The 14,981-nt window shown below is 41.7% G+C and overlaps 1 protein-coding gene across 4 annotated transcripts in view; it reads left to right on the forward strand.

The window, feature by feature from the left end:
* Positions 1 to 1,947: 1,947 nt before the first annotated feature.
* The window catches only part of TRUB1 (TruB pseudouridine synthase family member 1), a 29,736-nt gene continuing 16,702 nt past the window's right edge, over positions 1,948 to 14,981 (forward strand). For all 4 annotated transcript variants that reach the window (XR_014184108.1, XR_014184109.1, XM_082053347.1 and 1 more), the window contains exons 1-3: positions 1,948 to 2,106; positions 4,494 to 4,586; positions 8,258 to 8,313. Coding sequence is in view for 2 of the 4 variants with exons in the window: in XM_082053347.1 (XP_081909473.1) it covers positions 1,962 to 2,106; positions 4,494 to 4,586; positions 8,258 to 8,313 (294 nt within the window). In the remaining 2 variants the exon portion in view is untranslated. The remainder of the gene's footprint in view (positions 2,107 to 4,493; positions 4,587 to 8,257; positions 8,314 to 14,981) is intronic.

Here is a 14,981-nt window from a genome sequence, read left to right on the forward strand (position 1 = left end):
GAATTTTGGACAATTCTCTGCTTAGGTCAGTCCTGGGAAGTCAATACCAGGAGTTTTTTCACAGGCCCCATCTGCCACTGCATTATTGGAAAGCCGAGGTGCTCTTTGCATTAAGGACATCTTTATATCATGAGTGGAACTCTCAGTTTTCCATAATGTCCCTCTGATCCTTTGCAATGTTTCAAGAGTGGTCTGCTGACCCAAGGATGCTGCTGGCCATATGGTGTGACAGGTTTGCATTTCAGTCCTTGGGCTGCAATTTCCTTGCTTGGAAGCTTAGTAATGCCATTTCTTAATAGCAATGTTTAAATAGTTTTGCTCGAGCTCCCTTACAGAACAATCCGTGTTTAAGCTCTTTTTAGCAGGGAGCTGGTGAGAACAGTTTTCAAACGCTTAGCCTGACTAAACCATGTCTGCACCAAAAACCCCACCATGGTTTACAACAAGCCTTCCACAACCCTGCTTAAAATTTAATGCCATGTAAATCAGTAGCAATTTTCTGACCAACCTTTTACCCAACTGTGGCTTTGCCATTTTATCTTCTGGAGAAGGACTCCCAACACCTTGCTTCCATGTCCTATGCCACTCACTAGGGAATCCACCCTCGCAGCTCATGGCAACAGCAAACACTTCCACAGCCACATTACAGCAGGGTGTATTAAAAAAAGTGTGACCAGCAGGTCGAGGGAGGTTGTTCCTCCCCTTCTACTCTGCCCTGTTGAGGCTGCATCTGGAGTTCTGCATCCAGTTCTGGGCTCCCCAGTTTAAGAAATTACTGGAGGGAGTCCTGTGGAGAGCTACGAATATGATGCTTAGAGCACCTTTCTTATGAGGAGAGACTGAGAAAGACGGGGCTGTTCAGCCTGGAGAAGAGAAGCTGAGAGGGGATCTCATCAATATTTATAAATATCTCAAGGGTGGATGTCAAGAGGATGGACCAGACTCCTTTCAGTGGTGCCCAGTGACAGGATGAGGGGCAGCAGGCACAGACTGAAGCACAGGAGGTTCCATCTGAACATGAGGAAAAACTACTTTCTTTTGAGGGTTCCAGAGTCCTGGACCAGGCCACCCAGAGAGGCTGTGGAGTCTCCTTCTCTGGAGACATTCAAACCCACCTGGACACATTCCTGTGCGATCTACTCCAGGTGAACCTGCTTTAGCAGGTGGGTTGGACTGGATGATCTCCAGAGGTCCCTTCCTACTCCAACCATTCTGTGATTCTGTGTGGATGAGATCTAAGCAAATAAGAGATCTAAGCACACCAGAGGGTATGTAGGGGAGGCCGGTTGGCGTTGCTGGTGGCAGGAAACCATCATCTATCACAGGGACAGGGTGGTGGCAGCTGGAAGCTGGAAGCTCCAGGCCCTGGGGCAGGCATGAAGTGATCCACTGGCTATGGTACGGGCTGAAAAACCACACAGGGACCTCGAACCTGCTCTGTGCAGTGGCAGCCATTGACTTCAGCGGGAAGATTTGTTTCTCTGAAGCTCTAGGAAGGACTGGGAACATGCACATCCCTTAGCTAACCATGCGTTTATTTACCCATAACACCGTCTCTTTGTGGTTTCATCTGCAGACTGTTACAACCGAATAAATGAAACGCAGAGATTAAACATCCAAGCTCTCGGTGTCTTGCTCCAGCATGGCTTGCTTAAATGCCTTGGGAGCACTGTCAGAGAAATGAATCTGTACAAATCGGCCTGGAGAGGAAAACCCACCCGCTGTGCTGCTGTACGGAGGCGAGAGACCCGAGCGCAGCCTGCCTGTACTCTTACATATACGACACATACGAAGGCAGGAAGATTAATGGACTGAGCAACTAGTCAGCAGAATATAATTCTTTCAAGTTGCGCAATGAAGGTAAAAGGACTAACGTGCTCCCCTCCCGCCGCCGGACTACATGTCCCAGCGGCCCGGGCGGGCGGAAGGCGGCGGGCGGGCGGGCCGGGGCTGCCGGGAGCATGGCGGCTAGGGAGGCGGGCGGCGCGGTGCTCGGCCGGTCCGCCGAGAAGCTGTTCTCTCTAAGCGGGCTGTTCGCGGTGTACAAGCCCAAAGGCCCCACCTCGGCCGGCGTGCTCAACCTCCTGAAGGAGCGGCTGCTGGCAGGTAGGGCCGGGGAGCTGGGGAGCCGGCTTGGGCCCGGAGGTGAGGGCTGGGCGGTGAAGCGGGGAAATGGTGACAGGGAGGTGGGTCCCGGGGCAGGAGCGGGCGGGCCCGGAGGGAGCGGACATTCAGCCCCGAGTGTTTGGGGCGGGAAAGCCCTTCCAGGCGTGGCTGTGGGGGGGCGTCGTGTCTGCGCGTTGGTCGGGGTGACAGAACCACAAACCCTGTCAAGCTGCTGCACCCTCTTCTGCACTCACAAAACTAAAGGAGACCTCGAACTAAAGGAGACCTCGTGGTTCTGTTTTGTTTTGTTTTGTTTTGATGATAGTTCACAGCCATTGCATGGCCCAGACTGAGGAGTGCATCGAGTTGTGGGCTCCCCGGTTTAAGAAGGATAGGAATTACTGTAGGGAATCCAGTGAAGAGCTACAAAGCTTGATGAGGGGCCTAGAGCACCTTTCTTATGAGGAGACACTGAGAAAGCCGGGGCTGTTCAGCCTGGAGAAGAGAAGCTGAGAGGGGATCTCATCAATGTTTATAAATATCTCCAGGGTGGTGTCAAGAGGATGGACCAGACTCCTTTCAGTGGTGCCCAGTGACAGGATGAGGGGCAGCAGGCACAGACTGAAGCACAGGAGGTTCCATCTGAACATGAGGAAAAACTTCTTTCTTTTGAGGGTTCCAGAGCCTGGACGAGGCTGCCCAGAGAGGTTGTGGAGTCTCCTTCTCTGGAGACATTCAAGCCCACCTGGACACATTCCTGTGCAATCAGCTCTGGTGAACCTGCTTTAGCAGAGGTCCCTTCCAGCCCCTGCCGTGCTGTGATTCTGTGAGCAGAGCCGTTCCTGGATACGTTCTGGTTCACTTTGTGGAGCTGCTGGGTCTCTGCGAGGCTCAGCATGTGGGTCACGCAGCAGGGTGAGCTGTAAGGCCACATTCACCACTTGCTTATGTGGGGCAGGCACTCGTTTTCACCTAAGGTACAGCACGATGTGAGCCTCCATTTTGAATGGGTATGAGATTTGCCCCAGCAGAAAGCTGCAGTCCCGCAGTGCACAGTGCAGGGGATCCTGGCTTGGCAAGCTGTGGAGCACGGTCCCAGGGACAACGTGCACCCCCCTGCCAGAACGCTGTCAGCAGCATTGCTGTGGAGCAGCACTGGCAGGATATTCAGCTTCAGTTCCACTGCCTATTGCTATTAAAAGTAAATCACCAAATGAGTGGAAACCACAAAGTGCTTCAAGGAGTTTGAAAGTCGGGAGCACAGTCTGCAGAAACTTCTTTTTCTAAACACAGGGAAGCATGGGTGTCAGATATTAGGGGAATAAAAAGTGTGATCATTGCAAAGGTGTGAGTGACTGGCCTAGGCCAGGGTTGTCAAACTCCTTTTCACTAGGGGACACATCAGCCTCACAGTTGCCTTCAAAGGGCCGAATGTAATTTCAGAACTGTATAAATGTAGGAGTAGTTACATTCATACAGTCCTGAAATTACATTCAGCCCTTTGATGGCAACTGTGAGGCTGATGTGGCCCCCGGTGAAAAGGAGTTTCCCTGGCCTAGACTATCTTTATAATGGATATGGGGACTTGATTATCTAGTATAGACTTTTGGGCACTTGTTGATGAAGTGAGAACATGGGCTTTCAGACAGGCTTATTTAGGCTGATTTACTCTGTAGTGAACTGTAGTGTAAGTACTGACTTCAATTCAGCTTTGTGTGGAAGAGATTTAGCTGAATCATATCCGATTACCTGATGTGAAAGGCATAATGAAGAGATAATAGAAACAGGTAAGGGAGCTTAGAGCGTTTGTCATATTTAATACTAATAAATAAGAGGCATAGGAATCTGCAAAATTCCTGGAGTTATCAGCTGCCTAGCAAGTCTGGTGGGTTGAGGTGTTCCAACAGCTTGAAAGTGGCAGTGGGCAGGTTCAGTTCATTTCAAGTTTCCACAGGGCTGTGTACATGCAAACAAATGTGGTCCATTATATGGAAGTAAATACAAGAATTGCTCAGACTGTGTAGCATAGAATTGTGTATAGTAGATGATTTTGGGGACTCTGCCGGTAGTTCGTGAATGCTTTGTTATTGAAACGTCACAAGTTGACTGTCCACCAGGTTTTCTAGTAGTTTTCTTTTTTCTGAACATCTGTTCGTAATGGTACATAAGACTTGATTAGAATCTAATTGAAAATAGCTTGAAAATTGGTTGAGTTTGGGAATAGATCTAGATGAATCATTAGTCTTATTCTGTATAGCAATTTCTGCACTACTAATTCGTCGTTTAAATAATTGATTTTTATCTCCTTTAGCAATCTGGAAATATGTGGGCTTTTTGCTGTGTTCTAAGGCCATCCTATAATGCTTCCTTTCCATTTCTATTTGCAGAAGCTGGTGTGCAAACAAATGAGAACAAAAGAAACAAGGTTTTGAAAATTGGACATGGTGGAACTTTGGACAGTGCAGCAGCAGGAGTTCTGGGTAATGAAAAATATAAATACAGTCATCAAAAGATTTTTTTCAGGAAACATTTTCAGGCCTGTGTGAAATCAGAGGTGGAGTAACAATTTGGCATACACGGGGGGGCTTTGTGGTTTTGCAGGAAGGGCAGGTTACTGTGGACGAGCAGTCTGGGTTTAATTTCCTCTGCATATACTTTTACATGCATATAATGTGTTTCTTAAGAGGAGGGTATATTTCCACCCTCACCCACCCCAAATCCTGAAATAATTTGTGGGTTACTGCATGAAAATACAGACTTTTGTGTAATTAATTCTAGATTACCTCAGATTACCAAATCTGGGGTTTTATAGTCATCATAATTTTCTAAAGTATTTGTTCCAAAACTAGTGCTTTTTTGGAATTTTGAGGGAGCCTTTGAGGTTATAATACTCCCCAAATGAAAGATGTATAAGAGAAATTCAGCTGCTGCTTTTTTTGAGGCTCAGCATAGAAGTATATTTCACTTCATGCTGAATAAACTGGAGTCTTGCCGAATAAACTGGATTTGTCCAAGAGATTATTTTATTAAAGAACGGGATGTGTAAATCACTGGTCCTGAAAAACTCATCTTTGGGTGTGGATTATTTCCATGTCGTACGTTGTCACCGATAGTTCTGTTGATGAGTAACACGTAAACCACAGCTTGCTTAAATTGTAGCATTATAGCTCTGCTGGGCTAGAGGAAATAACAGCAATGCCTTTTTGGTACTTAAAATCAACAGGTACAAACTATGAGTAGACACTGGAAGTAAATCCCCTGCGTTTTGATGTGGTGGCTTCTCAGGAGGAGGAGATGTTTGCTGAGACTGTATCTCATAGAGGTCTATAGGCTGGTAATTGTCTTTCTCAGTCACCTGTGAACATTGCAAATATAACATTCTTGGGCTAGAAGTAAAGTCGTTTTGTTCCAATTTCCTGTACTATGTGACCACTCACTCGAAAATACCTTGTGTGTTGCTGAAGCGGACATTTTTCTTTTACACAGATGTTCCCGTTGACCATGTTACTGCTCATGGTGGGAAGTCAACAGCATTGATCTATAGGAAAAGAAAAATGGCTTGTGCTTCTTAATTGCCTCTCCCACTGTTCTCTGATACCCAGCAGTTTCCAAAGCCTGCTCCTGTGGCATGACAAAAAGTACTTTGGCTTGATGTGCCTGGTAAAGACAGAGAAGTGCATCACCTTAATATGCTATGGATCAATCAAAAAAGGCACAGAATCTTTTATACCACTGCCGTATAAAACACACAGAGAAAAATCAGTGGTAGCTGGATCAGAAAGAACAAAATTGGAGAGGAGCGGGAAAGGGAATGTGCCTGGATTCCTTGTGGGTTCAGGTATGATAATGAGGAGGGAGGGGAGGACACAACAGAAACAAGTGATTCAGTAGCACAATAGAAGTATTTATTTTCTGAAACCTCTAACCTTTCTTGATCCAACTGCTGTTTCCCAGGTCTTATGTACTGCATGTCTATAACGTTGTTCATGGGAACTAGCTGGTACGGAGTCTTTCTTAGTGTGCCAAGTATATACTGCAAATAACTTTTCATCAGAAAGTATGCTTTTGTCTTTCTTTCCTTACTGAAACCAAATGTAAGCAAGGAAGGACTTTAAAGACAGAGATACCTGATCTGTGGTGTGTGTGAGTGAAAGGCACCTTAGAGACCAGGTGGCATGTGATGGCCCCACGCTGGTAGGAGCCTGGAGCGACTGCTATCTGAGAGACAAAGTCTTTTGTCTGTCCCCATCTGTGGCCTCCATTGCATTTGGAAGGTAGTGGGAGCTGGGACTCAGCTTCTCCTTCTCACTATTTGGTGTCATATTTAGATACAAGAATCAAGGAATTGTAGGTCAAGTCTTAGCGACTTGACTTAGTGACTATCTTCTTTTAATATCTGTCTAGAGCTATGGTTCCAGTTTAGTGTTTTCTTGATATACCATAGGAATTGTAAATATTTGGCTTGTTTCTATATGGCAGTTATGAACTGTGCTTCCGTAGTAGAAGAAAAGATGAAAAAGAATACAAATTAAAGCCTAGTGATAAAGATTCTGAGGAGAACTATGGTTACATCTTTTGAGAATGATCACAGCTTCATAATGTGCACTCTGTGTTATGTAAGGAAGATTGGAGGTCCTCTGGCCTAGGAGAATCTAAGCCATTTATGAAAAGGTAGAGCTGAGTAATGATAATTCTTTCAAAATTAAAGTAGATATTATTTAAGCCAAGCAGCAAATGCCATTGAAGAAGTGGTTTAGAGGCTGGCACGTTAAAAGTAAAAAAATCAGTTAACTCTTGTTACACTCTGTGTAGTCTGGCAGGTTTAGTTTTTGTTTCTTTTCAATAATGCACATGCTACACAAGCTGATGATTAAATGGGAAGATTGTTGGTGTCTTGTTCAAAAAATCATTCAGTGTCTCTTTCAAATTATTCTCTTGAATCTCTACACTCTTCAGAAAATTTCAACTCAACAGTTGTGTTGAAGTGTCAGTGATGCCATTGCATTGCAAGGGAAGTGCTTGGTTTAGAAGTTTTATCTGTGTGCTTATCTCCTTTTCTCAGCCGTGTTGCAGCTCCTTCCTATCTGGTGATTATGACAGGAACAGGCTGAACTGAAGGTGCACAAAAACTCAAGCACAAGGGCATATGTGACTAGAAACCCTCAGGAACAAGAGGAGGAGTAATCGAGAACAAGTAGTCTAGTAATTCTCAGAATATAAAGACTGAGAAGCAGTAGAGTACCTGTGTTTGTTTTTTTTTTTAAAAAAAACGAAGTTCATTGTCTGACTTGATGCTTTTGGTACTTGCTCCTGGTTAATGCAAAGCTGATTTCCTGCAAGCTCCCTTAAGTCCTGTAGTTTTATTGAAATCAAGGACATAAGCTGTTACGTATTCCATGAGTGGTACATGTAACTAATTTCCTTCTAAAATTTTCATTGTTTCTCATCTTCCTTTTGTTGCGATGTTTTTTTTTGGATCGCTTTATGTAGAGAAAATAAATAGAAAAGCATATTCAAGGAAAGCACCTTATTGTAAAAAACTTCAAAATAAAGCTCTTTGTCCATCTGCTGCTTTTATGACAAGCTGACTGTTATTTTGCAGAATACTGGTTTAAGATTGAAAAGACAGTGGTCTGTACATACATAATAGGAGGGTTTGGTTATAGAAGATTTTTGATAGAGGCAGTTGGACCTTTTGATTATTTTACTTTCTTGCTGTAAGCGTGATAAACACTTCCATTGTACTAGCTTGGCTGTATTACTCTTGGTCACTATCAACCTTTAAAAGGGCTATTTAGTTACAGTGAAAGCTGGATTCATTATTGGTGAGCCATAGCCTTCATCAAACCAGAGGCAGCGTTAATTGCACTATCCATTTCTTTAGTGATTAAAAGATAAGTATATCTGAGTGGTGAATTAAAGCATTTTAACAATAAATGGAGCTTATTTATCTTCTGCTTTAAACTTTTTTCCTTTCACTAGTCTCTTGTTGTTTGAACATCAGATGTACTTTCTCATAAGCATTGATTCTGCGCTAACAGAGCATGAAAGGCTATATTTCTGACTAGCATAACATTTAGTAATGAATGGTGTTGAATAAGGGAACTGCAGAGCTGGTTTTGAAGTGTCATTTCTCCTTCTGTCTTTGCAGTGGTTGGTATTGGAAAAGGAACAAAAATGCTGAGAACGATGCTGGCGGGTTCCAAGGTGAGGAGTGCTGAATGACTTGGATTAGTGGGGTTTGTTTGTCTGTTGGTTTTCTTTTTCTCTTCCAAGGAAGAGCTGCATCAACATGTGAAGATCTCAACCATCCTGCGTATTTAGTTTAACTGTGAATTTCAGTTCCTTTTTGCGTTTAGTCAGAAATTTGATGAAGACTTTTATGCCCAGAATGGTTGTTTTAAAACCTTTGTCTTGTTTTTTGTACAAAATGTTAATAAAGACCAAGTTCCTATTTTACAGGAAAATTTCTATAATATTAAGTGTTTTTAACCAACAACAACAAAAAAAAAGGAGAAAATCTGTAATGAAGATGGCAGCCAAATGATGTTTTCAGGATGTAATTGCATATGACAGTTCAGTTTTTTTGTTGTTTTCCTTGTGTGTATATAACATAATTGTTATTTAGCTTGCAGTAGCAGATGGTCTTTATTTCTTTTTTCTCTTCTTAAATACCACGGGGCCTAATGAGTATTTTGCATTCGTGATAGTAGCTATCGTTCCAGATTGCAGCTCCTATAGACTGGTGCTCTACAAGCACATGGACAGGCACATGTAAGAAGCCAAAGGTAACAAAAACCCCGTGGCTGCATGAAATAATCCAGACTGGAGCATTCACAGGTGGCAATCTTGTTCATTGCTGCTTTTGATTAGTTGTACTGTGTCTTTGGTGAGTGCACTCCAGATTGTAGGTGTGACATACACAAACAAGTTCATGTACTCCCAAGAATAATCTAGTGGTGTTGATTCCTTCTTTGCAAGTAAAATTCTGTGGTTTTATCCATTATTTTAAAATGAGAAGTTTAGGTAAGAATGGCAGATGCAGAAATCAATTAAGCTTTCCGGATTTCATCTTATATTCGGGTAAAGTCAATAGTGAGCTCAGCAAATTGAAAGCCTTTCTAATGCATTTTATTCTGCTATTTTTTCCCATTCTCTCCTGGTCTGAACACTTCAGCTCTTTACAGGTGTCGAACTGGTAACCTGAGGTAGAATTTCACTGACAATCTTCAGTTCAACTCAAAGGAAAATAGTGTGACAGAAGAGAACACAACTAGGATAAAAAGTTGTAGCTGTAGGGTCTGATCCAGAGTTTACCGCAGTCAGTGTAAGTCTCTGCAGCAACTGTAGTGGGTTTGCAGTTGGTTTGTAGGACCAGATTTCAGAAGCATCTGTGTTTTGAATATACAGTAAGCAGCTGGAGCTGGATTTGCAGTTGAAGTGTAAGCAGTTACCACCCGGCATCTCCTTCTGAAGAACTTTTAAGTTAAAAAAAGGCATTTTGATACTTCAGATAGATAAAGTCGTCATAGCTAAATATTTGAAAATTGTTGACTTAATTAAATTGCTTTACTTGTTTTTATCCCTTAAGCTGATGTTCACAGTGGAAACAGCTGTGATGGATGAAATAGCTTCAGCCTTTTTGGCAGAAGAGAGTATGCACAAGCTCCTTGGCATTGTGAAGTCCTGTAGGCAGTAGGAGTGTTATCCAGCCAAATGTTGTGCCCAGATACCTCAAGAAGGATTATAGCTGCTACTGAGGGACAAGGGAGGGGAACTTGATTCGGTGAGGTGAGGGAAGTTACATCCTTACAGTAGATCAGCTCTTCCACTGCAACTGTTTGTGTATTATGATGTGATGGAGAGTGTGAGGTAGGTACCGTCCTTGCCAGGAGGCATGGCGGTTGTGAGTCTTCCTTTGGAGCTTGTCTCTGCTTTCCTATTTTCTATTTATACTTGAATAAATTAGGCATGCAGTAATTTGAGAGTCTTAAAGAAGGTGAACGATCTTCCACAGATACCTGTCTATTTCTTTTTTTTTGACTACACTGACAACGATGGCTCATAATGTAGTGAGAGATCTCATACAGATAAATCTATGACATGAAGATTTTAGTATCGTTTTGTATCCTGTGCCACGTGCTAGGAGTTTATACTCTTGCTTCATCTTGTTTCACCGTTGTCGATGCTAAAGTGTTTGCTGAAGTGAGATGTTTTTCTTTTGTTCCTTTGATTGCTCTAAAGATTCAGATGAACTGTCTGAGCCTCTCTGGTTAGGATTTACTGCTTGGTTATAGGAATGTATCTTGTGAAGAAATATTTCAGTCTAACATTGTTGGCAGCAGAGCTATGCTGAGTGGCCAAAACGTATGTTACTGCAGTAAACTCCATATGGTGGCTCTGACAGAGATTGGACTATATCTGATTTTTTTTCCCCAACATTGTGTGAAACTTTCCTGACTCTGTGTGGCAGCTCGGAACATTATCACTTGATTCACAGCTCATACACATTATACAAGGAATGTTACTCTTGCAGTGTAAATCTAGTTCTCCGTTGGTTTGACCTCCTTGTGAATTAACTCAAAACAAATAGAAATGTGCAGCCAAGGGCAATACCTACTTAATGTTCCGGATTTCTCATTGAATTCTTAATATTTATCCAGAAATAAAAATATGTGCAAGCTGGCTTAGCTTTTGTTTGTTTCCAAGTGAGGGTGAGAAGCGGAACACTCTTGGATCTGGAATTTAAATATTGAGCATTTAATACACATTCCATAGGAGAATTGCTTTTCCTTCTTGCTTTCTGGGACTTGGTCTTGCTTGGACTTTTTGCACTGCATTATTTTGGGGGAAAATGTTTTACCATGATTGCGAAATAAAGATAGTAGAATGAGAAAATATTTCCTGCTTCACCAGTAAAATGAATATGATGGGTGTGGGCCCATTTTTTTTGATGGTAAATTGTTTCTAAATGACTCAGTCTTATGGGTGACTAGTCTGTCTCAAACACAATGTAGAAGTGATTTCTGAGGGGGGAAATGGGTTAGAAAATGCTAGCTAGCAGCACAGTTTCCAAAGTGGTAATCCCGTTTTAAAGCCTCTCATCTATCAGAATGTGCTGTTACATAGAAGCAATGAGGTAAATGATCAGGGACTCATCAGAGAAGAAAATAAGGAAGAGCAATAGGCAATGAAATTCTCCATTATTCTAATACTTTGCATTTAGAGGAGATGTGTTTTCTGAGACATACAGCCTTTATTTTTAGGTGGGATAAAACAGGGTAATTGAAATTTTCAGACTTCAGTTCTGTGCTTAATTTGTGTATTTTTCAGTGAGATAACATCTGGGTTCACCCTATGAGAATTTGAGTCATACTAGTGTGAGTGAAGCCAGAACTTGGACATCAACCAAACGGTGCTTGAAATGCCGGTCTCTCAATGAGCAAAAATCATCAGTGTATTGGTTTTATCTGAGGATGGAGCTCGTCATGGTCCACACACAATCTGAACCCTCAAGTGCTCAGTGATGTGAGGGGATTTGTCTGAGTACTTTGTGCTGCTTGCACAAGCTTGGGCAGAGACTAGTTAAAATAGAAAATTCAGGCTCAAAGGTTGTGGCTTCTCCAGAACAAAGCACTATCCAGAAATAATAATTAAAAAAAAAAAAAATCCCAAACTGGATAGAGTAAAACCCAAACACAAGGACTAGAAAGAGAAAGAGAATACGGGCACAATGAAGATGCATCAGTGGCCTGATACGTGACAACTTCAATTTAGTATAGTTGTTAAAATCTGACTTCTTATGAATCCTGGATGGAAAATGAGTGTTGTTTCAGTGATCGGGTCTCAAAACTTGCCAGTCACACTTGTGTCCTGTGAGAGAGGCTTTGCCTAAGCAGGAATTGGTTCAAATCCCGTGATTTGGGCTTAGACTTAGTATGTTGCAAAATTGCTTCTTTAGAGGGTTGACACCAGATACTGCAGAACAGTGTCCATAAAAAAGGTTATTTCTTTACCTCCTGTGATTATTTTACTGTCCTAAAAATTAGGACTTAACTTCTCAAACAGAAAGGTTGCTAGCTTTCTCCGTGAATTCACTTTTTTGAATTAAGTCCTTGGCTTCCATCTTTTGGCAACAAGTTAAATGAATTAATAATGCATTAAAAAGTACATCTAGTAGTCCTATAAGGAGCAGAACTAATGAAGCCTTTTCTTGTGACTTCGTTTATTTACAGCTCGTTAGATACCGAAGCCCCATGTGGACTCTTTGGTTTCCAGTAATACAGTGGGGCTCCCTCTGGAGCGTTTTTCTTAGTAGAAGCGACAACAGATTTATTTCCTCTATTGGTCTGTGTTCAGGAGGCTTATAAGAACTTGCTATCTCTGCAACCTCTATTCTTCTGCCAGCATTTGTGTATTTGAACATTAACATGCACATCATGATGGTGTAAGCACTATTCCTTTGGAAATCCTAATTTTCTTTTTAAAAAGCCTGTATGGTGGTTTTTGTGTGTGTGTTTTGGTGGTTTTTTTGTTTGTTTTTGGGTTTGTTTTAAAATGTATTTCAAAAGCAGTTTGTGCTGCAGTTCATATATTTGAGTTACCAGCGCAAGAAAATTGCGTTGACTTTTTCCTTTTGAAGGATCCTCTTGCTGGTGTGTGCTCTTGCTTTTAATCTTAAAAATATCACCAGCTGAGCTCTTTGCTTCATCTTGCTTTCTTTTGGAGCTGGGTAAAACCAAAACTACTTATTTCATAAAGTACATAGTGATATGTTCTGTTTTCTTTTTCATATTCTTATATTCTCTTAAAAGGGCAAGATTTGCGGGTAGTGGTAATACTTTTTGTTAGCCTAATCGGCATAGCACAGAAAACTAGGCATTGGGATATGCAAGCCCTTTCTTAGGTCTAAAATAGACTGGAAAACTAAGTGTATTTTAGATATGGTTTGAGTTCAGTGAAGGAGGTATCTTTTAGACCATTTCTGAACAAAAAAGTAGTTAATGCTTATGTCTGTGGTATTACCAACAATTCTGTGTGGGCAAGCAGTTATAGGTAGGACCCCAAGACTGTTCAACACATATGGGCTGCATTTTATTACCTACTTTAACAAAATAGTGTAAGAAAACAATTTATCTCCCCTGTGGTGTAGCAAGGTTTTGTTCACAACTGATTAGCCAAGCTTCCAGTCATTAGGCAAGGGGGACTGTACATGCCTACCTGATGATTCTCAGATCCCATCTTGCTTGTGTTCTTCTGTGGTTTTAGTTGGGCTTCTGAATTGCATTTATATCATACCCAACTCTCTATATTTGCCTTACAAGAATCCAAGTAAAAGTGGTTTGTTTTTGTCTTTAGCTCTTGCCCTAGGAAATTTTTCATCTGCAACACCTTCTCGTTTTTCACTCTGTGGTTCATGGCCTTTTACATTCTCACACCTTTGTGGTATCCCATCCACAGTTACCAAGGCTCTGACTCAGTTTCTTTTTGAAGTGAGATGGGAGAGGTAACCAAAGAAAGAGTGCAGTATGTGACCTGCTCATTTAAACAAAATGAATTGTAGCTACACAAAATGTCATTACTTTGCCTCTGTTCAAGCCCAGAGAAATTATTGTTTCCTTACAAGGGAGGTAGGAAAGGAAAGCAGGAGATGATAAGGTCGTCTCCTAGGGGAAAAAGAGAGCCTGGTGGATTATACATTGTGGCATGTGAAGGGGCTGGTGTGAGGTAACATTATAGTGTGCCGTAAATCTAAAACTTCTATTGAGCCTGTGTTTTTTCTGAACCCAGCAAAGTTATGCATTTTAGTTCCTAGGCTTGTTTTGAAAGGTGTTTTATATGTTTCCCTTGAGGAATAGGACTAGCAGATCGGAGATGGAGTGATTGTTTTATGAGAGATGTTAACCCACGGGCAGACGGACGTGTAGAATGGGTAGCTGAATTCTTCCTGACATGTAGTGGTTGCTTAATTTCATGCCTTTAGTTACCGTTTTGTTTGTTAAATGAATTTTATTACATTCCCCAAATATAGGTATAGGACAAAGAAATCTTGACATTTCTATTACGCGGTATTTGTTTTCTTATTGTGCAAACATTCAAGGAATATTTCCTTGAATATTTGCACAATACAGTGCAAAGATGTCAAGTCTATTAATAAAACTTGTCCTACTTACGTCTGTAGTCTGTAACAGCTATATCCAAGTACTGCTGTAATAGTTTGCCTTTTTTTTTTAACTGCTGCTGACACCTGAGAAAGTTTTTGCAGAATCAGAACTTTCTATTGTATTTCCGCAACCTCTTTCCAGAGCAGAGGAAGTTGGTTCAGGGACCAAGTGTTATTTATGCAAACATAACGTTGGTTTCTATCCGTGTGTATTATTTTACATTACTGACAACGGATTTCTTGTTCCCTGAGTGCCTCAAGATATTAAGTAGAGATCAATGTCACTTTATGAAAGTATGGTTGTCCTCCTCACAAGGAAAATGCTTATATAAAAGGAAGGCTGGGAAAATGCATGAATGATGTTGGCAGTTATGTGTTTTGAGAATGTGTAGAAGGTGTTATCAAAGCTTGGAGTGGTGTCTGTACAAAAGACGCGCCGAGAGAATGTTTAGCCCGCACAGTGGAGGATGCAGGAATCAGGAAAGCGTTACCCGGATAAAATGGTCTTAAATGTGCCACTTGCCTGTTATACATTGTCAACATTTTAATTACCTGTTACTGCAAAACATACATTTTTTTTAGACCTATTTTTTGATAACAAATCATAAGGAGAAAAGAGGCTGATTTGAGTATCTGCTCTTTCCTGCCCTGCCCTGTATCCCCAAAACAAAGTTGCAGAAGAAACAGCTGTTAAATAGTGTAGATACTTTCC

Source organism: Streptopelia decaocto (assembly GCF_964273445.1).
Source record: "Streptopelia decaocto genome assembly, chromosome: 5".
Taxonomy (NCBI): domain Eukaryota; kingdom Metazoa; phylum Chordata; class Aves; order Columbiformes; family Columbidae; genus Streptopelia; species Streptopelia decaocto.